A 24905-nucleotide genomic window follows, 5' to 3' on the forward strand; every position below is an offset into this window, starting at 1 on the left:
ACTGTTTGTGCTGTTGCAATGCATACCTGTAGTGAGTTGGCAAATACCTTGGTACCTCAATTACGAATTTAATTCTTTCCTGATCACAACTGATGAAAATAGAAGTTCAACACCATAACAGATATTATTTATTGTTCTTTTAAAATAATAAAGAATGGAAATGTGATCTATGATCTATTTTACTGCACTTCTATTTTCAATGTTGGGACATTTTGGGAAACTGATCAAGTAATGGAAATAATTGTATTATAAAATAGTCTGTGTGCTGTATTAGCTACCACGTCTGGACTTAAATTATTTCTTGGACATGGTCCTAAAATGGCAGACTCCCCACCTGACTTAGTCTTCGGTGTTCATAAGTCCTGTTCAAGCTAAACCCACCAATGGAAGATAGATTGATCAAGACTAGAAAGCCAATATGGATGTGAACCTGAACATACTGCAGCCCAGCACTTAAACACTCAGCAAACTCACCACCATTCACGCTACACTGCAGCCCATTACACCAAATACCAAGCAAACTCAAACTTTCACACTGTAGCCCAGCAATCTACCCCTGGGCATTTCAACCACTCTACCTCTCTCTGCAGCTCAGCACTCTGTATGGGAACAGTTATTGTTCGCTAGCATAAAAAAAAAGTTAGGTGTGGTCCTGTCAATGTAGGTGCTCTGTTTTGTGAGTCATGCCAACACCTTAATATTATAACACAAATAATCGGGCTTTGCTGTGCAATTTGATTCTGCTCCAGAGTAGGTTAGGCTTGTTTTTCATGTTTTTGGTTTAATGAAAATAATATGCAGGTCTGGTAGAGCAATCTTAAGGACCATTGTTTTTTTTTAATCCCATTTATGTGTTGTTCATTAGAGCACTGTATAAATACAGATTATGTGTATAATGACTTTGTGGGGTTTATTGTCAGAACTTTAACACCGTTGACATCTTTAATTGAACTCAAATACGAACGAAACCAACAGTTTTTCCGAAAGACTTCCGTGTTACTGATGATGACAGATGTATGTAGGCTACGTAAACAAGTGCATTTGGAATAAAATTATAATTCGAGGAGGGTTTTAGATGTTTAAACATCTGACCTGCATGCTTGTCAACTTTTGAAAATACATTTATTTGGTCGGCGGGGTCAGTGGTAAAGATAAGCAAAACGAGGCAAATGTGAAATTGTGTGATGACACCCTAAACAAACAAAGTAAATACTACAATACAACGGTTTTATATTTATATACAGCAAAAGCATGAAACACATCATAGGATTGAACAAATTGTCAGCGTCTGATGCGACCGTCACGTGACAGGGTTCCAGAAGCCGGTACCACGTGTTTATATTTGGGCTGGTCTCCAGATCGCTACCTGAATCTCAGTGGAGAGCAGCAGTCCTATTTCAACGTTTGCCTCTCGCAAGCAGGCGTAAGCGGACCGTGAGGCTGCAGTGCAGTGGAAATCCCAGAGAGGTAAGGTTTCTATATTCTATATAACCCAAATGGGGTATTGTCGAAAATATATATTTTTAGAGAAACAAATTGAAAGACGACAAAGGGATGTTTTGTAACGTTGCATCTTATCTTCTGGTATTATTGTTATTTTACCATTCTCAGAATTAAGAAAAAAAAAATGATAATAGAGATGACAACAAAATAATAATTTAAAAACATTTAAATAATATTAATAAAAACCCAGAGCTAAATAATGACGGTCATATCGTATCATATCATATCATGTAGTGTAGCTAGCGATCATTGTCTTCTTTCCCTCAGCAGCACAACAGATGAATAGAGAAGTTTGTTTTTCTAAAGCTATAGTTGAATAGTTGGCTGCATTTAAGCTAATTAACATTTTAACAAAGATATTGAATACCCCGATAGGGTATCAGGTATCCTATTAATATTATACAGTTGTACCGGCGTGTTTGTGTATTGTGTATACACTGTGCATACATTAGCAAACACTGAATTGTTGTACAGCGTTTATACAATTTAAAAATGACCGTCATTTTAATTTAGCACGTAATTATAGGGAGGAGGAGGAGGAGGAGGAGGAGAGAGGGGGGAAGGTGGGGAGGGGACGTTAGGAGGGGGAGGGGGAGGGGGAGGGGGAGGGGAGGGTTTAATAAAGAATTGTGTAATAAAGCACAGTACAATCGTGGTAAACACAGGTAAGCATTGTAAAGAATAGTAATAAACATGGCAAACCAGGGTAAATTATGGTAAATGTGAAGGATAACCATGGGAAAAGCATGGCAAAACTGCAAAAATACTGTGGTAAACTTTGTAAGGGCATAAAACTACTTGACTTTTTGCTCTTTTTGTTGTGGCATAAATGCACTGTTCAGGAAATAAACCATTGCATCTGCACCCTAGTCTCTTTAGGTCTGAGGTGTGAAACGTACAGGAAGTCGAGTCTCCTAGGTTGAGTCAGAGTTGAGGGAGCTCGATTAACTGTTTATTGTAGTTACTCTGGGGCCATGTGAGTGTAAATAGATACATGTGACTGGTTTCATCTTTAGACATGTATGGGACGAAAACACGCTAACACAGATAACCTCTGACTTTATCATATGGTTTTAGGTGACAGGTTGTTACTGTCAGCCAGTGCAGGTCAAAAGGCCCTTCCTCTCCACAGAGTATTCAGGGAAGTGCTGGAATGTTAGATGCAAGACTGACTGTTTGTTCCAATTAAGCTGAGTAAACAGCCTGCTAATAGTGTAATAAAGGGCTGGCTTCTGCAATAGCATGCGCTGCAGTAATAAAAGAATCCTCACACACAGCCTGTTGGTTTCGCTGAAACACAAAGCACACAAACATTAAAAGGTGAATCCAAAATTAATTAGGTTACCTAACTCAGCAACATAGGATACCTTGACCTGCACTGGCTGACAGTGTGGAGTAATGGTTAGGGGCTCTGGACTCTTGACCGGAGGGTCGTGGGTTCAATCCCAGGTGGGAGACACTGCTGCTGTACCCTTGAGCAAGGTACTTTACCTAGATTGCTCCAGTAATAACCCAACTGTATAAATGGGTAATTGTATGTAAAAATAATGTGTAAAAAAATAATAATGTAATTGTATGTAAAAATAATGTGATATCTTGTAACAATTGTAAGTCGCCCTGGATAAGGGCGTCTGCTAAGAAATAAATAAAATAAATAACAAAAAAATACAACTTCCAACTAAATGTAAAACCATGTACCAAGTAGATCAGTCTCTAGATGTTTAGCTGACTAATTGTAAACAAAGAGGCTGTTGCTTTAAGGAAGAGTTCTGTAGGCAGGCAAACCAACTGTCTAGAGGGAGTAGGTATTGATCTATTTCAGTTATAACAAATCACCATGGCGATTACCACAGTCTATTTCCGTGACCCATGGCAGATGTTGTTAAGCAGGATAGGGATGTCAAAAACAGGATGAGCCTATGGAAACTCAGCACGCAAAATGACAGAGAGCTCCAGAGTTGCTCAGAACCAATGAGGGCAAGGGGAGAAGGCGAGGCAACTGGAGAGAAAAACAAAAAAACAACCACAAGGCTTAAACATATTCCCTACTGACACTGTGCCAAAAAAAAAACAAAAGATGTTTTGTTTGTTTTTTACCTTTTGTGTAATTTCAAAGTTGTTTTCAGCTATATAATACTAAGAAAAGTCAGCTAGCCTAAATGTTTTTTTTTTTCTGATTTCTGCTGGTGGAGTTCACACAAGGCCATACAATGGAAGAAGTTAACAAGCGCACAAGGAATTCTGTTTTAGTTTTAAGTAAACATGAACTTGGGTCATAGCACGGCCAAAATATGGTGAAAATATTTATTTATTTATTTATTTAGGAATATTTAAGGGACGTCCATGTAATGTTCGCTAAGAAGGCTGTTGGATAGAAAAACATACAAGACCAGTAGAATTCAGCTCAGATTAAACATAATTTATCTACAATTGTTCATCAGCCTCCATGATAAAGGCAGCATTATTGCCTAGAGCAGTGTTTCCCAGTCCTGTTCCTGGTGGCGCACTGTGTCTGCTAGTTTTTGTTCCAACGCAGCACTCAATTGCTTAATTTAACCCTTCATTGAACTAATAAAATTATTAATTGGGCATTTGCCTGTTATTTTCAAGCTCTTCGTTTGTTGATAGAGTTCAATTAAGCAATTGAGCGCTGCGTTGGAACGAGAACCAGCAGACACGGTGTGCCGCCAGGAACAGGGCTGGGAAACGCTGGCCTAGAGCCACGGTTGAAAAACATCAGCAGGAAGATTTGAAAACCATTAATAATAATAATGAACTAAAAGACTGTGCTAGGGAAATGTTACATGGGCTAGCCCAAGAGGTTTTGATGATCAAACCTCTTTGTATCAGGGCTTGGTATTAGTCTGACATTAAGAACTTATCAGTGTAAGAAATTGTCCTTGCAGACTGACGTGGAAGGTGATTGGAGGAAGAATTGGAAGGTGATTGGAGGAAGAATTGAAGATGGCTGCCGGAGAGAGACAAGCAGAAGCGTCCGACGGCATTGCCAGCGCTAGTTCAGGAGCATATGAACCAAGCAAGCCCTTGAACGGAGAAGCATCGCAGCAGCAGCAAGGGGGCCAGGATACCATGCAGATGAAGAAGGAGATCTCTCTTCTGAATGGGGTCAGTCTCATCGTGGGCAACATGATCGGCTCCGGGATCTTTGTGTCTCCCAAAGGGGTTCTGATCTACAGCGGCTCCTACGGGCTGTCCCTGGTGATCTGGGCAATCGGGGGCATGTTCTCTGTGGTGGGGGCGCTGTGCTACGCTGAGCTGGGCACCACTATCACCAAGTCCGGGGCCAGCTACGCCTACATCCTGGAGTCCTTCGGGGGCTTCATCGCCTTCATCCGGCTGTGGACCTCGCTGCTTATCATCGAGCCCACCGGCCAAGCCGTCATTGCCATCACCTTCGCCAACTACCTGGTGCAGCCTCTATTCCCCACCTGCGAGCCGCCCTACTTGGCATCCAGACTCATCGCGGCCGCCTGCATCTGTGAGTACCCCTGCTGCTGCTGCTGTTGCTGCCTTTGTAGAACTGTGCTGTGTCCCTCGGCTTGCTGTGCTTTTTTTTATGTGTGTAGAGATGTTTGCTGTGAGGCAGGTAAGCTAGGTGGATTTGCATTGTGAAATTACAGTGGCTGGTAGGTTTCCAGTTCTATCATGGCCATACTGCTAAATCAGCTTGCATGAAACGTGTCCTTCAGTTGTTTCATTCATTTTCAAAACAGAACATGAACGATACACAGTATAAGGTGATTCTATGCATTCTTAGGAAACACTTCTAAGAAACCTATGAGAAAGCTAACCAGTTAGACCAATGTTTAGGCTAATTCCTTTATCATTGCCAAGGCTGTGTAACTCTTCCAGTATCCTGCCCCTGTTGCCCCTCTCACTTACAGCACAGGGTGTACTTCCAGTACAAGTCCTGCTGTTCTGTGTTGTGTACATGCTGTTTCTATTTTAGAAATTGAACGAGACTGACCCATGCCCCAGATTGTACCTCTCTAGTTTCAGCTTTAGACCTCTCCCTTCTGTCTGCATGCTGCAGAGGGCCCAAAACATGAATTCCCTGAACCTTGTGACTATGAATTACCCGTAACTTGATGCATCTCATAAAACCTGGAAGAGTCTAGAGACCACACACACACACACACACACACGCACACACACACAGAGCTATGATTATATACTACAGTAGAAAAGTAACATGGGAGCGATTTCTTATTAATGTGTAAGAGTGAGAAAAGAAGATTCTGTTTGGTTGCATGTACATTATCTAACCTTCCCCGATTTGATTCTCTGTTTGACTCCCTGTGTGAACTTAATGGGGCTAATTGCTTACTGTAATACCAGGCTCGCTGCAAATAACTGCCGAGCACAGTTCTACTGAAGCCCTACTTTGCTTGGCATGGGGTACCATCTTCCACAGCACCCCCTACTGGGAGAGAGACATATGTTTTTAGAGGGGGTTTCAGATCTAAGGCTGGAAAGGTTTTAACTTTTAAAGGGTCGGTGGAATTAAATGTTTTATTATTAAATTATTATTAAACAAAAACATTGCATTGATTTCAATATATCAATCCATTATATAAACCCATGCAATGAAATGCAGAAATCAATATAACATTTGAAAAGACCTTCAAAGTAAAATATTTAAAAAAAACTAAATCAAACCTACTTTTTCATTGAAATGTTCATAAGAAGTTTAAATGGTAAACAGCAGTTTACATAGAATATTTACAAAGCTTTAATTCAGCCACCCTAACACACAGTCTTAATCAGCTAGGTCTAGAAATCTGCTAGATCTAGAATGTTTTGCTGTAAGCAAAAACATCCCTGCCAGTGTGTGAACGTTGCCTCTGGATAGCATACATCACCACAGCATTAGCAGGATTGCAACATCTGTTATGCAGGAGTGAAGTGTTTTTAGAATGTCTGCAAATATACATTGATGAATAGATATTAGCTTTCCCTCACAACCTGTGTAACATAGCAGCTGTACAAACAGCCATTTTAATAATTGTTCTGGCCACAACAGTCATTTAACATTCATTAAAATTCAAAACAATAGACATAAATCTAAACTGCATTAAATAGTTTTAGGACGCAATAAAAATATAAAAAAAAAAAATGTAAATACAGATACTTTGGCACGATTGACATATCCTTCAACATTAACTCATAACAGGAAGCCACGCTCACCACTTCAAAGCCAAATTAAGATAGACGTTTTAGTTTCGGTGTGCCAAGTGTTAATGCAGTGTACTGTTTGTACATGCTAATATATGTATTGGTGTGAAAGGCGAACACGCTGGTTAGTAAAGCTTTGCTCTTCCACTGTTACTCTCTGCCTTTGCAGGTTTGTTAACCTTCATCAACTCTGCCTATGTGAAATGGGGCACCAGAGTTCAGGACGTGTTCACCTACGCCAAGGTGATCGCGCTGATTGTCATCATTATCACAGGCCTCGTCAAGCTGTGCCAGGGTAAGTATAATCTCCCTCCTTATCAATTAATATAGAATTGTAAGCCAGCAAAACTGAATTTGCACTTTGCATGCAAAGCATTTCTCACATTTTACAATTTTAAAAATACACTTGGTTAGGAATGGCAAGCGATTGCGGAACAGGTTACTGCTGCTCGCTGCACAGGCTGGGTCGGCGGGATACATTTACAATAGATTTTATTTAACAGTCTACTTTTTAGGGTTTCGTTTTGGGAAAGTGGATAGTGTGTGCGAGTGTGTGGTAGTGAGAGGGTGTTGAAATACTGAGGTGGAAGGGCAGGAGTGCCCTGTGGTACTGACCCCAGCGGTGTCTCCTCTGGGCAGGGCACACACAGCACTTCGAGTCCTCCTTCGAAGGCTCGTCCTGGAACCCCGGGGACATCGCCCTGGCCCTCTACTCCGCTCTCTTCTCTTACTCCGGCTGGGATACTCTCAACTTTGTCACAGAGGAGATCAAGAACCCTGAGAGGTACGGTGCTGAGGCCTGTCTGGATGTATTGTTGAATCTGTCTGTCTGTAGTCAAATGAAGTAAGGAATAAAACCTAGCATAGACCTTTCCATTATCCATACTCTCCAAGACTGAAAAACAGAGATGTTTTCCACTTAACACTCCAAGGCTCAGGGTGAACTTGAGATATTTAAATAGAAACATGTTGAGGTGTTTACTCTGTGATTTAACATTCCTTTATCAACACTGACTCTGCCAGCTCTCCGAGGCGAGACGTCCTCGCTCTGCACACGCTCAATCCCAGCCTCTCAGTTCCGTAGTCCTGGAGTTTTTCTGATTTTTGAAGGCTTTTCTTTCCCTGCTCAGGAACCTGCCCCTGTCCATCGCGATCTCCATGCCAGTGGTGACTGTCATTTACATCCTGACCAATGTGGCCTACTACGCAGTGCTGGACATGAACGCCATCCTCGCGAGTGACGCAGTCGCCGTGGTGAGAAGGCTGCTTATTTAAATCCCGAGTTAGGTTAAAACAGTATATAGCTGGATCTGTATGTGCAATTTGAGTGAGGCCACTCTGTGTATGCTCTGCATTTGAGAAGGTGAAGCCCCTTCTCCCCCTCCTCTTTCCCCAGACCTTCGCTGACCAGACCCTGGGTGTGATGAGATGGTCCATCCCCATCGCTGTGGCCCTCTCCTGCTACGGCGGGTTGAACGCATCCATCATTGCCGCCTCCAGGTGGGTCTGTTTGGCTGTTTAGATCGCTCTGTCCTGCACTGCGGTCACTCCTGTTCTGTGTCACTGTATTGTAACTTACCCTGACGCTGTAGGTATTTCATCCATAACTATAAAACACTCAATGGTAATTATATGTCGTAATACTAAAATAAAATACGATGTCTTTCTCTTCTAGCCAGTGTCTCACATTCAGAAAGAATTATAGTAGAACTGATTGTGAGTGAATTTAAGTATTACTACAGATCCTGAATGTTTTTCAGTGCCTTTTTTCTTTTACGTGTGCATGGATGGGGAGGCAGGTGGATATGAAATGTCTTCTTGTTGTTCCTTGCTGGCAGGCTGTTCTTCGTGGGGTCACGCGAAGGCCATCTCCCGGACGCCCTGTCCATGATCCACGTGGAGCGCTTCACTCCCATCCCCGCGCTCCTCTTCAACGTGAGTGTGCCCTCCTGAACCTCCCCATCCCTGTATATTTAACCTGCAATCTGCAACTGACCTATAAGGATCCAAATCAATAGATTTGAATTACAGTTCCTGTAATTCACACAGAAACCAACGCATGGTCCCATATGTTTTTTGTCAAAATGTCAGTCTAAAAGGTTTCATTTAATATTATACATGTCTGGTTTTTTGTACTGTTCTTTTTCATGTCTGAAGTGTTTTGTGGTCCAGTTACAGTATAGTGCTCCCTCCAGTGGTGAATGGAAAGAAGTTCCTCCCTGGTTGTGTGACTTTGCTTGATGTGTTCACAGTGCGGTATGGCCCTAATATACCTGGCTGTGGAGGATGTCTTCCAGCTCATTAACTACTACAGCTTCAGCTACTGGTTCTTTGTGGGGCTGTCGATAGCTGGACAGATCTACCTGCGCTGGAAGGAGCCCGACAGATACAGACCACTCAAGGTTGGAGATGGTTATGACTTCAAGACAATCCATCTTTAAAAGCATTTATTAAGGCAACAATATCTGTGCAACCTTAAATAAAACCGCCCTGTGCATGTATAGCATAGTTTGGTATGTCCTGACAAAGAAGGAAGCTACTGAAAAACATGTAAGCGGATCACGGCTTGCGCTGGTACTTTTTATTAAACGTTGTTTTAAGATAAAGCTTTTAATCCAACTTTTACATCAGTGATGATCTATGACCACGGAGTTTAGCATTGTTAATACAAAGTCTGCATAATGAGAGCTGTACATTCACATGTGTTTGCTTGAGGTAAAAATAAAAAAAAACACAACAATAAAAAGACAAGCATTTTAGCTAATGCATTCAACACTGGAAGTATTTGAACATATGGATGTGTGTGAGCCTGGCAATAAAAGTGAGCCAGCCTCTGCAAGCTTTAACCATTGTTGTCTCTCCCTGCAGCTGAGCCTGTTCTTCCCCATCGTGTTCTGCCTGTGCTCAGTCTTCCTGGTGGCAGTGCCCCTCTACAGCGACACCCTCAGCTCCCTCATCGGGATCGGCATCGCCCTCTCGGGGGTGCCCGTCTACCTGCTGGGAATCCACCTGCCCGAGTCCAAGCGCCCGCCCTGCATCGGCAAGCTGCTGGGTAGGTACTCCTCAGGCTGTCAGCACAGAGCTGGATCACACGGGAAGGGTGGGGAGCTGTATGTTGCAACTCGGTGTAAGAGGGGGTCAGTGGAAATGGAGAAGCACCTGTAATTAATGTACAAAGGCTTCCAAAAAGGGAAACAGCTCAGAGAAATGCAAGAAACTTAAAGCAGATCTCAACAGTAATTTCCCGTTTTTAAAATGGACCGCAGTATTTTAAGATATTTGTAGATAGTTGTAACTTCCACAATCCCACAGTGGGTTTTCCCCTCGCTTTCGATTTTCAGCTGCAAGTGATTTATAAATTGGCCAAATTCACCAGAAGTAAAATGTTACAAGTTCTGGCCTGTTTTTATAACAGAGGACCAGAGGTTGCTTATTAAAATGACACTAAAGTATTTGTTTTATTTATTTATTATTAAGTAGAAATAAACACAGGTACTTAATCCAAGACATTTAAATATGTTAGGTTGCTTGCCTTTTGAAATAATTTAGTAGTTTGCACGTCAGCCCCAGTGCTAGTATCTGTTGTGCGTTTACTGTAGGCCAAAATGTTATGCTTCTGGAAAAAAAATAAAAAAAATTGTGGACAAAGTGTAGCTGCTGTTTGCCAGTGTACAGTCAACCCTGCTTCTAAGAACCGTTCTGTTAAATGATTTCTTTACATCCAGATCGTGCAAACTGTTTGAAATGGTTCTCTCTAATACAGGTGTGCATGGACTGGGTTTCAGCGTCTTTCTTTGTGTTTCCCTCCCGACAGCTGCCCTGACCCGAATCACACAGCTGATCTGTTTCTGTGTGCTCACAGAGATGGACGTCAGTGAACAGGACAAGAGACCCCACCCCCATCCCAGTGCCTCTCAATCTGGGGGGCTGGGGGAAGGATTGGGGAAGCCGGCACAGTCCCCAGACACTAAACGCCAATCTGAAGAAACACACAAGGACAGATAGAATCCATTAGGAAGGTTCCATGTAGACTCCTGAACCCCTGCTTTCATTTAAGGTGGGGACTTAAGACTTGAACCACTGGCAGGAGTCGCAGTATTTGAGGTTATTAACTTTTTACCTGCAAACATGTGTTTTAAACACTGGGCCTGACTTCAAACCTCTCTGCTCAATGTCTTCCAATCCACAACTCGGCGCTCCAGCCACTGAGCTGCAGCTTTCAGTCGTGCTCTTTACAAACAGGAGTAGTCAGAACTTCTACATTCCACATGTGCTCCAGCTGTCACTCACACACACTACTTGCCACACTCCAGTCCAAAAGGAACTTCGGGATTATTTGGCTGGAAATCAAAAAAAAAAAAAAAAAAACCACCATCCATGCTGCACCTGCTTCAAGTCTACTGATCTACTGGTGATGCTGGGGGTGGGGTCGCTGAGCCACTTATTAATCCCCCCACGTAGAAACTTGTTTATATATATTTTGACACTGAATGTTATCAGATCTTCAACCAAAACCTAATATTAGATAAAAGGGACCCTGAGTGAACAAATAACACAAAAAATATATACATATTTAATTTATTTATTAAAGAAAGTTGTGCAACACCCAATGCCCCCGTGTGAAAAAGTAATTGCCCCCTTAGACTCAGTAGCTGGTTACGCCACCTTTAGCAGCAATAACTGCAACCAAACGCTTCCTGTAGTTATTGATTAGTCTCTCACAACGCCGTGGAGGAATTTTGGCCCACTCCTCCATGCAGAACTGCTTCAACTCAGTGACATTTGTGGGTTTTCAAGCATGAACTGCTCGTTTCAGGTCCTGCCACAACATCTCAATGGGGTTTAGGTCTGGACTTTGACTAGGCCATTCCAAAACTTTAAATTTCTTGTTCTTCAACCATTCTGATGTAGACTTGCTTATGTTTTTCGGATCATTGTCTTGCTGCATGACCCAGCTGCGCTCCAGCTCATGGACGGATGGCTTGACATTCTCCTGTAGAATTCTGATACAGAGCAAAATTCATGGTTCCTTCAATGATGGCAAGGCGTCCAGGTCCTGATGCAGCAAAGCATCCCCAAAACATGACACTACCACCACCATGCTTGACCGTTTGTATGAGGTTCTTACTGTAGAATGCAGTGTTTGGTTTTCGCCAGACATAACGGGGCCCATGTCGGCCCAAAAAGTTCCACTTTTGACTCATCTGTCCATAAAACATTGTTCCAGAACTGTTGAGGCTCATCCAGGTGCTTTTTGGCAAACTTGAGATGAGCATTCATGTTCTTCTAGTGAGCAATGGTTTCTGCCTTGCTACTCTGCCATGAATCCCATTTTTGCCCAGTGTCTTTCTGATGGTGGAGTCATGAACACTGACCTTAGCCAAGGCGAGAGAGGCCTGCAGATCCCTGGATGTTGTTCTAGGGTTCTTTGTGATTTCCTGGATGATTTAACACCTTGCCCTTGAAGATTCACTACTGTCCCAGACTTTCTCCTTTTGGACAATATGGCTCTGACTGTGGTTTGGTGGAGCCCCAGTGCATTAGAAATGGCTTTGTAACCCTTTCCAGACTGATAGGCATCAACAATTTTTGGTCTTCAGGAATTTCTTTTGTTCGTGGCATGATGTGCTCTAGAACCTGTGTGCTGACATCTTCACTCTGATGGTAAGGGCCAAAGTTAGTCAGATTTATATTGGGCAGGGCTGGCCCAAATCAAGCCTGGTTGTTAACCAAAGTACTCAAACAGCTGACCCTAATTATCCCTTTAATTGGGTTGAGTTAACCAGGGGGGGCAATAACTGTTTCACACCTGAAGATTGCATGTTTGATTACCTGCACACCAAACTTTGGTGTCATTTTTCCTCTGACTCCCTCTATATACTACTACAACCCACAAAAAAATCTGACCAAATACAATGTGAAAAATGCAGAAAATCAGACGGGGCAAATACTTTTTCACGGCACTGTATGTATATATATATATATTATCTCGCTCTCTGACACACAGAACTGAACAGAATAAGGATGGGTGTACCATATATATATATATATATATATATATATATATATATAGCATAGCATATTTAGGTGTGAGATGATTTACAGAATGTACTGTAAGGGTTTTGAAACCTGACGGGACAATCGCCTGGGGAAGATGTACTGTATCTTACCTCAGTCTTCCACTTTGAAGTTCCAGCACCTTTATGATTGTTAGTGTATGAATATGCAGAAAATGTGAATTAACTGTAATAGGTGAGGATTGGGTATTGCCTTTTTTTTTTTTTGAAGGATCGAGTGTACAGAAATACTTAGATGATACATAATACATCCAGAACGGTCACTTTTGGTACTAGTCCAACACATGCTGTTGACAGTAATGCACAATGTTCTAACTGTACAACAGTGTTTACAGGTGAAGAACAAATTTGTAAAATAATTTGGTTTGATTGCTTTTGAACACAAGACTATGGTTTATATGTATTCCTGTATGTGTTGTACTGTTTCAGGCTGTTGATAAATATCTGTAAATCAGTATGTATGACTTAAAGCTGCTGTTTTTTCTTGAATTACGCTAATAAAGCAATAGCAAAAGGGTGCAATGAGCAAACAAGGACCAAACAGTCTTCACAGTGGATTAAATCCAGAGGGAGACCGCTGTCGTCTTCAACACTGGATGGGCTGTGTACTTACATGTTTGTCTCTTTCTTTAGGTCCTGGATTTTTTATTTTAATCGGTACATGCTACTTCTGTAAATCAACAATTTATGTTTTTCACCCCCAAAACATTATCATGTTATCACAAGATAACATGGTTTGGAATCCCAGTGGAGGTGAGGCTCATCATAGTTAACCCTACCCAGTTAGAATAATGGCTGGAGCAACTGCTGTGAATCTCTCTAGGTGAACTAATCCAGGGTCTTCACAGCCAGCCGTTTCAATGCAGTTCCACTTAAGATTCTGTACAGATCTAGACAGACATTCTAACACCACGTGCAAACAAAACCTTACTGTCTAAAAGGTGCATGGAGTCATAAAGGCCACGTGTTACACTTTTTATCCAAAAGGGTTGACTTCATCCTCTTCATCACCACCATGGTAATAGATCATTAGTTGGCATCATGTTCCAGTGGGGGTTCATCTTCTCAGCAGTCAGTGGCAAAGCTGGCAATCAACACTGCATGGTCGGTCATCTATTCTAATCAAATCCTTTGAAATAAATACAGGAAGCCACAGTATTGATGAATAGCTTTACTAAAAAAAAAAAAATGTATATTTACAGTCTAGGTTTTACCATGAAAATATATACAGTATAGCTATCTGTTCAGAAGAAAAACACCTCAAAAGCTTCCGGAGAAAACAGGCCACTAATTTGCGTGCATTTTGCAGAACTCAAAGTGCCGAATGAACCCTCCTCCCACCTACACAGGAGTGCGGTTTTCCCACCAATCAGCATGCACCAACTTCCCATGCTCACACAGTTCTAATGATATTTCGGTGGAGTCAGTCCGAGTCAAAGTTCCCCATCTCGCCCTGGTAGTCAAATTCCTGCAGGACATCCTGCTGGTATTGGTCCCATGATCTCCTGCCGTGTCTCTGCACCCCTTCATATTCATCAGAGTCATCCTCACTTCTGCCGCTGTGCCCTGCAGGGGTAAGCACACACCTAGTTATAAGGCTCACCACAGCTTGTAACCGATACACGGTGGCTAATCAAGCCTGTAGTAATTTGCTGGTCAAACTGCTATGCAAAAGGAGTCTAATTTCCATCCAAGTAATATTATAAATTTATGAAAATGTGCTAGATTGATCTTACAACTTCTGTATAATTATTATTATTTATTTCTTAACAGACACCCTTATCCAGGGCAACTTTCAATTGTTACAAGATATCACATTATTTTTACATACAATTACCCATTTATACAGTTGGGTTTTTACTGGAGCAATCTAGGTAAAGTACCTTGCTCAAGGGTATAGCAGCAGTGTCCCCCACCTGGGATTGAACCCACATTGAGTCCAGTGCCTTAATCACTACTCCACACTGCTGCCCATACTGACTGCATAATGCAAGCTCAGCTGCACCATCCAACCTAGAGTTTTTAAACTACTGTTCCCACCCAAGCCAATCCTCAACCATACCCTTATCTTTATGGACAAAATCCATCAAAATATAACTGGGACCTACCTCCCTCCTCATCGTCTTCATCTTCCTCCTCGGGATACTCGTTCCTCCAGTTCCCTTCGTCGTTCTCATCATCCTCATCCTCGTACACCTCCTGCCCTTGTGGATCCTCCTCAGGGACCTACAGCAGAGCAGACACTTAGCGAGGTGACCTCCCTAACCCACAGGGTCTCCAGAGCCATTGTGACTCTCCCTCAAGCACCACTACCTACCAGCTCGCTCTCCTGACAGCAGGGTCTGACAGATAGGATATCCTGGATCCAGCCTGGCGCCGCCGTCGTCTCCTGGTAGTAAATATCGTAAACGTACTGGTTCTCGTTCTCGCGGTGCTCCACCCCAGCTCCGTAGTCCGACACGGTCAGCTTCTCCCGGATCAGCTTCACCGAGTTACACAGGATCGTCTCAGGGTCAGAGGGCACCAGCTAGGAAACAAGAAACAATTGGTCAAGGGACGTTCTTTTGTGAGGGGGTGTGCGAATAGCATAAAAATAGCCAGAAACAACTTAGAACGCCACTATTGGTTTAATATTCCTGAGTTGTTTTTCTGGTTTCTCTTTTTTACATGCATTGAGTAAGGGTCAAAAGAGGACACATTCTGATTCTAAATGCTATGTGAAAGTTCAGGTTCGTTCAATTTAAATTCCGATGCACTCTTACTTTTTGGAGACAGGACTACAAGCATCAAAATTAATTGTAATAAATTAAAATGCCTTTAGTTTAGAAACGCTCAGGAGTTTAACATTTTTTTTATTTTTTTTAATTTGCACCTGGTATCATTGGGGAAATAACAGGTGAAATTAACAACACACCATTCACCAAACAGTCCTACTGAACCCAGAAGATTAACTTAAAATATTAACCAGAGAAAAAATACACTTTCAACCTTAAATGGCAGCATAATAGTGGTTTAAAAAGTTTCAGACCTGGAGAGCAACATTTAAATTGTAGTGTTTTTTTTTTTGTTTTTTTTTACAGGGCTGGTGCTTATCTGAAAGCCATAAGATAGTACGCTTCTGGCAAGGCAGTGATTACACAATGCCGAACTGCAAGGCAAAAAGCAGTGGTAGTAGTTTTGTGGTTACCATGCTGAACAGTGAACTGAATGTATTGGCAAGCTTCTTCGGGCTTCAAAATGAAGCTTGTGGTTTTAAATAAGCCCATTCTATTTACCCATGGAAGGGGAGTTAAGCTAGACTTACATTTGCAGTGTCAGTCTCTTCCTCTTCCTCTTCCTGAACGATGTCAAAGACCTGGAACTCGCCTCGGTCCAGCGCAAGAGTGGAACCCTGTGCACCGTCACTCTGCGGCTGTGCGTCCGCACTGCTGCCATCCTCGCCAGGGGATGCTGGCGTCTCTGTGGCAATGCCGGCCCGGTGGCTAGACAGCACACGATAGCGGCCCTCCTGCCTGCTCTCCCGCTTGGCTGCGCGCAGCTCTCCTAGAATCCTTTTGGAGCTCCCAGACGAGGGCCGCAGGGCCTGGACGGCACGGTCTCTCGACAACGCCTCCCGGACGTGCTTTTGCACCGGGGCATCCTGCAAGGAGAGTCCAGACAAAGTCTTACTAACTGTAAAAGGGACAGACTTAGCTACAGAGAACCTTACTAACGAGTGGGAAGCCTATTCTTTTGTGAGATAAAATATAAAATAAGCACCGAGGATGGTCATGCAACCGAAAAGTACTTTTTGCACTATATATCACTTTTTTTGCCTGTCCTCCTACAATTTTTGCATAATTTTGATTTTGTAGTGTGTTTTTTATCGACACTCTTCAAATAGCAGTGTGCGGATCATTTGGGACTTTTAATAACAGTCTGAAATTGAACTGGCTGTTGATCAGTTAAAAAAAAAGAATAGATAAATGGGAACACAAATGTGTGTGTTTGAGTAAAGCAATAGGATTTGATATACAGTAAACATAAACTCTCTTAAGTCTGTTGTTTCATCTCCAAGTCTAATGCATAATTGCAGGCTGGCAGAAATCAATCTTTCTAACTCACAGAGACAAAGAACTTCACTTAATAAACGTTATATGCAAAGGGCACAAGAGACAGTCTTTAAATCTCTCTGGACTGCAAAGAAAATGATAAACAAAACGGACTTACATTAGCAGGGAAATAGTTTGCGTAGGTTAATTAGTTTATAAACGGCAGTTGTACAATAGAGGCACAACATGCATTACATGCTGTCTTTACCCACGTGTAGACTGGATTGTAGACTGCAGATGGAATCGGGTGACAAAGCCCGAGTTTGAAATCGAAACAACATGCAGTTTCGTTGTTCAGGATTAATTTGCATTGCCCTGGCACCGCACTTGCAATTTTCCAAGACCCCGATAGAAACAACCCAGTCAAGGCTTTTAATTAAAGATCTGCAGGACTTGAGATACTAACAATACTCACAAAAAAATATTTTAGGATTAACACTGGACACTTGGCTTATCCATAAAGAAACAAACAAAAAAACATCTAGGCTCATAAATAAATACAAAAAATAGCGATGGTGGAATTGGCCTAACCCCATTTCTATCCAAAATGTAAATAATGCGTTTTGTCATTAAATGTCTTAAATGGTTACTTATAAAATTAAAAACACCGCTAAAAATTAATTAAATAAATAAATAAATAAATAAATAAATGTCGACTCATTGCTTCTCCAACCTCGTATAGACTCTTCTCTCTCCCCGCATCTCTGTGCACTCAGAAACGAGGCTTCACTGCGCGGCCCTTACCTGCGATGAGACAGTAGCGGCGAGTTTAAAGACAGAATTGTGTATCTGTGCGTCCCCGGTTTCGGCAGCTGGTTCCTCAGCTTTCTCTGATCCCTGTTCGGGTCGAAGTCGCTTACAAGCCAGCAAGAGTGCATCGGCAGGGTCAACCCCTCGTTTCCTCTTCACCCGCAGCACAGTCGCAGCCATGCTCCAGACACATACGTAGCGCAGCTGCGGGGCGTTACTGACATGAAGGGGCGGGGAACAAGGGAGGAGAACACGGTAGGTTCGGCGTCATCACCCAGCATAGAAATACAATTGGTTATTAGGCGTGGTTAGCCTTGCTGGTGGGTGGGTTTATTGGAAAAGAGTAGGAAGCCCAAATATGGCTTGAATGTATGTGAATGTGTACATGCATTGCCAATTATAATTATAATTACATCTGGTAAATAATCATAATTTATACAGGTAGGCCTTTTGCTATCATTCCCCCTAAACACTGCCGATATACATTAATTGGCTTATTTGTTGCAAGTTTGTTTGCAAATACTGTACCAATGAAACAAGTTGAATGCGTTTGTTCTTAATTGAACTGCAAAAAAAGTGCGCTTCTAAACATGCCCGTGTCTGTAATCACTTCTTAATTAGCAACAGCCTGTCTAAACGACTTGGGTATGCAGGGCAATTGAAAATGCGAGTTTCTTATTGCCAGAAAGGTTTATAATGCTTCTCAGCTAGCCGACACAGACACAATAGCTTACTGTTTAAAGTTTGGTAACTATCGAGAAATATACGCGTTGAATACTGTAATACAAAATGGGAAAATTGGTACGTACAAGTATTTATAGCTATTGGAATGCATGCATTTACGAACTCTGATCGATGTATATATTTGACTAAAGTCGAATTAAAAACAACAAAAAAATCTTTCAAAATGTAAATGCTACAAAATAAGTTTTACTTGTCATTTTCATAAGTCTTCTTTTGCATTTGTTTATTTTTTTTTTGCGTGAACATTTAAAGAAAACATAACGCAGTTCACAGCATCGAGAGTAAATATATTTGTTTGTTGGCTTTCTTTCTGGTACAACTTTATTTTGTCGTTCACTTTTAGTGCCTTACTGGTATATTACTGCTTTGCTGCTCATTCGACTATGGATTGGGTAAGTTATCTCGCATTTTAGTTGGTTAATACATTCAGGGTTGTCTTGCTTGGCTTAGGCCTGTGTTGTAAACGCCGGTCAATCTTGGCGTTATATTAGAGTTTAATAATTCTAACTCCATTCGAACTGTGGTTTTAATGTTTACTATTTTCCAGAAACTAGCACCATGTTTCAGAGTCTCTTAGCTCTTCAGAATTCTCTGCGCTTGTGACTCGGTGAATTTGCAGTATGATTGACAATGCTACCCGTTTTTATCGCTATAAAGACCAAAACAGTCTGTTTCCATTCTCGCTGTTGCGCCACTCAATGCAATATGAATTAAGAGAATTTACTGCGATATTAAATATTTACACCATGTAACCGGTAGTCTTATTGCCTAATCATGTTTAAAATTAATTCCCGAAAGAGAACGGAGACATAAACTAGGCTTATGGGTGTTTAAGTACAACCTATTCTAGTGGTTCACATGTTATAGCGAACTTGAAATCTGCAACCCCTAAATGCTGAAAACAAGTAGTTATAATTGAGTGAATGATGAGTTCAATTAAGGGTTCTAGTTTATTAATTTAGAGCTCAGTTGGAATGAACCAGCAGACACAGGGGGTCCCCAGGACCAGGGGTGGGGGGAACACTGACCTATACGTAAGATTCTTCTTTGGCAGGTTGTGATCCCAAAGTTTGCATGGATCCTGGTACTTGTGAATTGGACTCGGTCAGCGGTAATTGCTCCTGTGTAGCTGGCTTCTATGGAAACGCATGTGACAGTAAGGCACTAAACCAATTGGTCTTCTGTTTCACATGTAAATTCATTGTTCAAGAGCCTATGCTTTTGTTCTCATGCTCTTCCCCCCCCCCCCCCAGAGCTGCACATGGAGGTAATCTGTGAGAAGGACTTGTTTAAAGTGATGGTGGTGAAGGAGTATTTTGAGTACAATAATATCAGTCTGAGCATGCTGCACCTGCTGAATGTGAACTGCACTGCCATTGAGGAAGAGCTGGATGGAGTACAATACTACACAGCTGCCATGAATAATAAGAACTACACCATGTGTGGGGGACTGAAACCGCAGGTAAGTGGTAGGAGAATTTCTGAACTATCCCGGAATGGAAAGCATGTTGGTGAGGTGCAGACTTTGGTTAAGTTAGAATTCCAATTGCAGCAGTGGTGTTCTGTTGCAATTAGTTACAATTATGCTGCAGTAATTCATTAATTGCAATTACTAAAAAGTAGTATAAACTATATATTAATATGTTTACGGTATTCTAAATAGCCCAGCTATTACAGGTATAAATACAGAAATCTGCTACTGTATGTAACAGGTGTGAGGTGAAGGGAAGGTAGTGGAGGAAGACGGCACATTGGGGCAAATGTGTGAATCCGGTTTGTTCCCCTGCTAAACTGTCTATGAAAATGGAAATCGGGTGATGCCCAACAGAAAACTGGTAAAATAGTTGGAGTCCAGTTCCATGAATGACGATTCTGTTTGTCTGTAGGTTAATAAGACCCACATCACTTATACAAATGTGCTGAGTTCTGGAGTCTGGCCAACAGCAGTTATAGTGAGGCAACAACAGGTGGACGTGACGTTCCATTGCGTGTATCCTTACGACAGGACTGTTAGCCTCCCAATCCCCATCCGTCCTTCAAAAAGGTGAGTTTCTGGAAGTGATGTCTTTTTCAATGCAGTGTTGCCTTAAAAGAAAACATGCTGTTAAACTTTACTAAATGGCTGTGTGCTATTTTCTAAATAGTGGTGTCATTTGAGCACAGTATGCAGTATAAATTAATGTCCAAGGGACAGTCTGGGGTGCACATCATTACTTTTATACACTAGTTTTTTTTTTTTTTTGTTTTTTTTTTTCCTTTCCTTCTGCACTAACTGAACTGTGTGTCTGTTTTGTTAATCAGTGACTCGCTGATTCGATTGAACCAGAAAGAGGCTACAGTTGTAATTGAAATCTACAAGGATGGTACCTATAAAGAGCCTTACACCAGTGTGCCCATCCTGAAGCTCAAAAGCACAGTCTACATACAGATCGGGATCCTCGAGGACGATGGCTTCTTCCGGGTCCGTGTCGTTGACTGCTGGGCGTCGCAGTCCTCTGACCCCAACGCTGGACTTGTGAGCCCCAATCAAACTCTCATCTCGGATGGGTAAGACTGTGGGTTAGTCATGCGCTGTACAATATACTGGGATTGGTAAAATATATATGTTGGCTTTTAGTTTACCTTGAACTTGCTGTGATGACTTGGGGTGATCCTTATTCTGTGTGGTTGGGAGTGTGTGTATATAATATATATAAAATTTTGTACCCTTCGAACACCTATTTAAAAAAAAAAAAAAATTGAATTCCTGTTCCGATCGTTTTCCTTTTATAAGGAGGTCCTGGAAGTGGCATCCATCATTTGTTCTTGGAATGTCAAGTTTAACTTTTTTAAACATATAGCAAGTGCTATATTATACTTTAGTGAAACTTAAAAACAAGTTCTAGTTGGTGTCACTTACCCAACTGGGGCTCTAAGGTTTGTGAAATCAGTCAATAAACTGCTGTTAACTGCCTGGGTGTCTTTTATTTGTCTGCCAACGCAGGTGCAAAGCGGATCCAACACTCGTATTCCAGAATACGAATGGACAAGGCGGCTTCGTCCAGTTCAGCTTTGAAATGTTCAGATTTGTGGTCTTTCCCTTTGAGTGGTACCTGCACTGCCGAGTGCGTCTCTGTATACCAGCCAGCGAGGATGCCTGCGTAGCGGTGAGTACAGCCCTCTTGGTGTAGCTCTTCTATTGCCTGCTTTGCCCTACAGAGCGCCAACGAGAAATGAGCTGGTGCATGGTGCTGTAGCATGTGTTCCAGTAGAACACGCCCATAGAACCCTGGACACTGTCAGTACATGCTGCGAGTGCTTTGTGTTGTGATAGTGCAGTAAATCGGCTTGTGTGAAAGTTCCACCAGGCCAGCGTGCCTCAAAGTCCTTTGTCTTGACCACAAGTGGACAAAGCTGGCCCTTGCAGTCTTTTTCTAGATTGTTCTAATTTATTTAACCTCCATCCAGATTAAAGTAGCAAATCGTTTTGTTTTACATGTTAAACCTGTGCTAGAATGGTTGGTCCTCGGTTCAGAAATAGGGCAACCCTTGATCTTGATTTCAAAAGGACAGGGTCCAAATCCTTGTTCCAACTATGTCCATAATTATGCAATTGAACTAATGAAAGACCTGACCATGACCCTTATTTTTATTTTTAATGGCCTGTATTTCACTAGATCTGCCGCAATAAGAGACGGGACCAAAGGGATGCTTCAGAGAGCGAGGCCCAGGGACTGCTGTCGTACGGTCCCATTAAAGTCGAAATGCCAGAGAACCAAAGACTTAGTAAGTGTTACCTGCTTGTGATGAGCTGATAATGCATTGGGTGGATGGCAGGGGAAAATGTGTTGTGTTTTTTTTTTTTTTTTTTTTTTTTGTTTTTTTTAAATCTTCTCCTTAAATGGGTATTTAGTCCAAAGTGGTGTATTAAAGTTCCCTCAAAAGGTGAGGGAATGTATCCCCAATATAGTTAACCAGAACAGCCCATAGCAAACTGAGGAGTCTTGCTTGTTTACAGAAAGCACCAGTCATTTTTCAGTCGTTCATGTTTACACAGTAGAACTTAAGGGGCTGGAATAACAGTCCCTGTCTGGTTCATTTTAATTATAGCGATGGGATGCCCATAACGTGGCACCCCCTCAAATCTATTCAAGAAAGGCTGTTCTGAAATACACACATTCTACTGAACAGATGTCATGGGATGCATTGTTTCCTTTTGCACACTGATCATTTTTATAAATTCTGTAATATGAACGAACAGTCACTTTTTTGCTATAATTTGTCAACATTAATTTTTATATTAAATGTAATCTCTATGTGCATTAGTTCTACACATGTGCTCAATGTAGCTACTTATGTGAAGTGTGTGTATGTATGTGTGTGTATATATATATATATATGTGTATATATATATATATATATATATATATATATATATATATATATATATATATATATATAAAAAAAAAATTATTTATATATATAAATAAAAAAATATAATTATAATAAATAGGGTGGAAGACTAAGAACTGCAGGCTTGAGAATCCTGGCCTTTCAAACTACTTTACAGAAATACACCCAATACAAAACTAGTGAATGCCTGCCTAATGTTCTCTGGATGCATATCAAACAGTTTAAGTTTTCCAGTATTTATTTCTGTGTATATATTTGATTTCTCCCCAGATCTGCTGTTGGTGGCAGCATTCCCTGCTGGTGCTGTGGTTCTGATCATCGTGTTTCTCTTCATTCTCCTCGCGATTGCTAAAGCTACCAATAAGAGAGCATCGCAGCTGACCATGAAGATAAAGTCCTTTAAAAATATTGCCTAAAAAGAGAAATATGATTAACAACTATTCTATACTTAAGGGTCCTGGGATTTTTCTCTTGTAATGCACAGCAGTCTATATGGCTGAAATGTGACTTTGCAAATCAGAGGCAGTTTATTGGGTTGGAGCCTCTTAAAATAGAGTAGAAACATATGTATGAAATAATTATCACTTAGTCACTTTCACTATGTAATTGAATTTAAGTAGCACACTACCTCTTTTAAACAAACCACTTTCACTTCATAGTTTAATTGGAATCATGACATCATATCTGAAAATAAATATAATGTATTTTATTTTTGTATGTGGATCTGCCATTTTACTTAATACACGTACACTGTCATTCCTTAGTCGCTGAAACATCTACACAATTTGATTTATTTTGGTTATAAATCCGAGGGTTTTTGTGAGACTGCTGAGGAAACATTACAATGGCTTTGCAGGCTTTTTTTTTTTTTCCCCTCTTCCGTTAGACTAGTTTCTGTGATTCTGCAAGATAAGGATTTTGTTGACTGAGCGCCTTTGTCACAAAACAATTATATTCCTGTAATTGCCCCCCCCAAAAAAATTAAGTGTTTTTAATATTTGATAAATAGTTCAGATCTATTCTGCATCCCAGACAGATTCCCTCCTGCAGGCTTTTATTACAATATTTGTATTTTGATCTGTTTCTTTCCTTTTTATTTGCATACTATTACATATTTGCATAATTGTTTGGTGCAGTGCAAACAAATGCACTAAAATGAAGTCTAATTGATACCAGCCAGTTTAATCTTACTAAACCAATTTGAGTGTTGACTTTATTACCTTTCTTTGTGTTTATATGCCTCCTTTTATTTTTATTTTCTCTATTTGTTTACATTAATTCAAATATTGTTCCAACTGCTGTGCAAATAGTCTATTGTAGTCTATCATGATGAACACAAATATGAGAACACTAGTTAGTAAACATAAAATAATTTAAACTTTTTTTTTTTCAGACACAAAATACAGGTTAGAAATTTGTTTTACATATCCATATTTCACATACCGATACTCTGTTCATTTATGGACATCCTCAAATCTTAAAACTGTAATTTTAATTCTACAAAAGGTATCTATAAACATCCATGTACTGTTTCCTCTAATAAAATAATTCAATAAAGCACAACGGTGCGGCTCAAGTGTTTTAGTAGCATTGGAAACCAAAGCATTGCACAAGATGAAAAATAATGGTAATACTTGTATACAAATGCATTTTATTCTGCTGCAGAGACAGATTTGCAGGACCTTTTTGACCAAGTTTTGGTTTGTCTTCTAGCATAGAAAACAATGGTTCAAATCCAGTGTAGGACACAGGTGAAATAGGATTGTGGTTGTGAATATATATATATATATATATATATATATATATATAGTGCTGCCCCTTCATATGGCGTCCTTTATACAGCAGTGCCAGTTACAAGGTGACATGATAATGACATTGTGCTAATAGAATGGCATTCTCATTATAAGGAGGATTGGCAGGACCTTGTAACGAAGTGCTTTTCCTGATGATAGAATTTTGTTTTGAATACAAAAGCGTGGCTGCAGCGCAGTAACCATGCAGATAATTTGCCTGTGTTTTGGAAGCGTATGCAATAAACGTAACAGTAACAATCTTGTTTCAGAAAATAAACATTGCCAACTTTACAATGACACAGAAGTTTAGTAAACCTGCCACATGGATTATTAAATTGTTACAGTCAAATTATAATGAC

The 24905-nt window shown here is 41.0% G+C and overlaps 3 protein-coding genes across 3 annotated transcripts; 2 read left to right on the plus strand and 1 right to left on the minus strand.

Moving 5' to 3' along the window:
- Nucleotides 1-1146: 1146 nt before the first annotated feature.
- LOC117424111 (Y+L amino acid transporter 2-like) lies at nucleotides 1147-13309 on the plus strand. Its single transcript, XM_034040203.3, has 10 exons — nucleotides 1147-1467; nucleotides 4410-5002; nucleotides 6869-6994; nucleotides 7339-7483; nucleotides 7830-7953; nucleotides 8096-8199; nucleotides 8538-8634; nucleotides 8952-9101; nucleotides 9568-9751; nucleotides 10514-13309. The coding sequence occupies exons 2-10, from the start codon at nucleotides 4468-4470 to the stop codon at nucleotides 10702-10704; spliced, it is 1656 nt and encodes a 551-aa protein (XP_033896094.3). The 5' UTR covers nucleotides 1147-1467; nucleotides 4410-4467; the 3' UTR covers nucleotides 10705-13309.
- A 623-nt stretch (nucleotides 13310-13932) lies between these two features.
- slc7a6os (solute carrier family 7 member 6 opposite strand) lies at nucleotides 13933-17888 on the minus strand. Its single transcript, XM_034040690.3, has 5 exons — nucleotides 17612-17888; nucleotides 16081-16416; nucleotides 15094-15303; nucleotides 14885-15002; nucleotides 13933-14342 (listed from the first exon to the last, which is right to left on the minus strand). The coding sequence occupies exons 1-5, from the start codon at nucleotides 17795-17797 to the stop codon at nucleotides 14200-14202; spliced, it is 993 nt and encodes a 330-aa protein (XP_033896581.3). The 5' UTR covers nucleotides 17798-17888; the 3' UTR covers nucleotides 13933-14199.
- Nucleotides 17889-18284: 396 nt separating this feature from the next.
- On the plus strand, nucleotides 18285-23462 carry zpd (zona pellucida glycoprotein d). The gene is made up of 9 exons (XM_034040067.3): nucleotides 18285-18418; nucleotides 18705-18753; nucleotides 19416-19517; nucleotides 19615-19823; nucleotides 20248-20405; nucleotides 20663-20908; nucleotides 21345-21507; nucleotides 22018-22126; nucleotides 23024-23462. The coding sequence occupies exons 1-9, from the start codon at nucleotides 18407-18409 to the stop codon at nucleotides 23167-23169; spliced, it is 1194 nt and encodes a 397-aa protein (XP_033895958.3). The 5' UTR covers nucleotides 18285-18406; the 3' UTR covers nucleotides 23170-23462.
- The last annotated feature ends 1443 nt before the right edge of the window (nucleotides 23463-24905 follow it).

The sequence above is a fragment of the Acipenser ruthenus genome, chromosome 19 (genome assembly GCF_902713425.1).
Source record: "Acipenser ruthenus chromosome 19, fAciRut3.2 maternal haplotype, whole genome shotgun sequence".
Classification (NCBI taxonomy): domain Eukaryota; kingdom Metazoa; phylum Chordata; class Actinopteri; order Acipenseriformes; family Acipenseridae; genus Acipenser; species Acipenser ruthenus.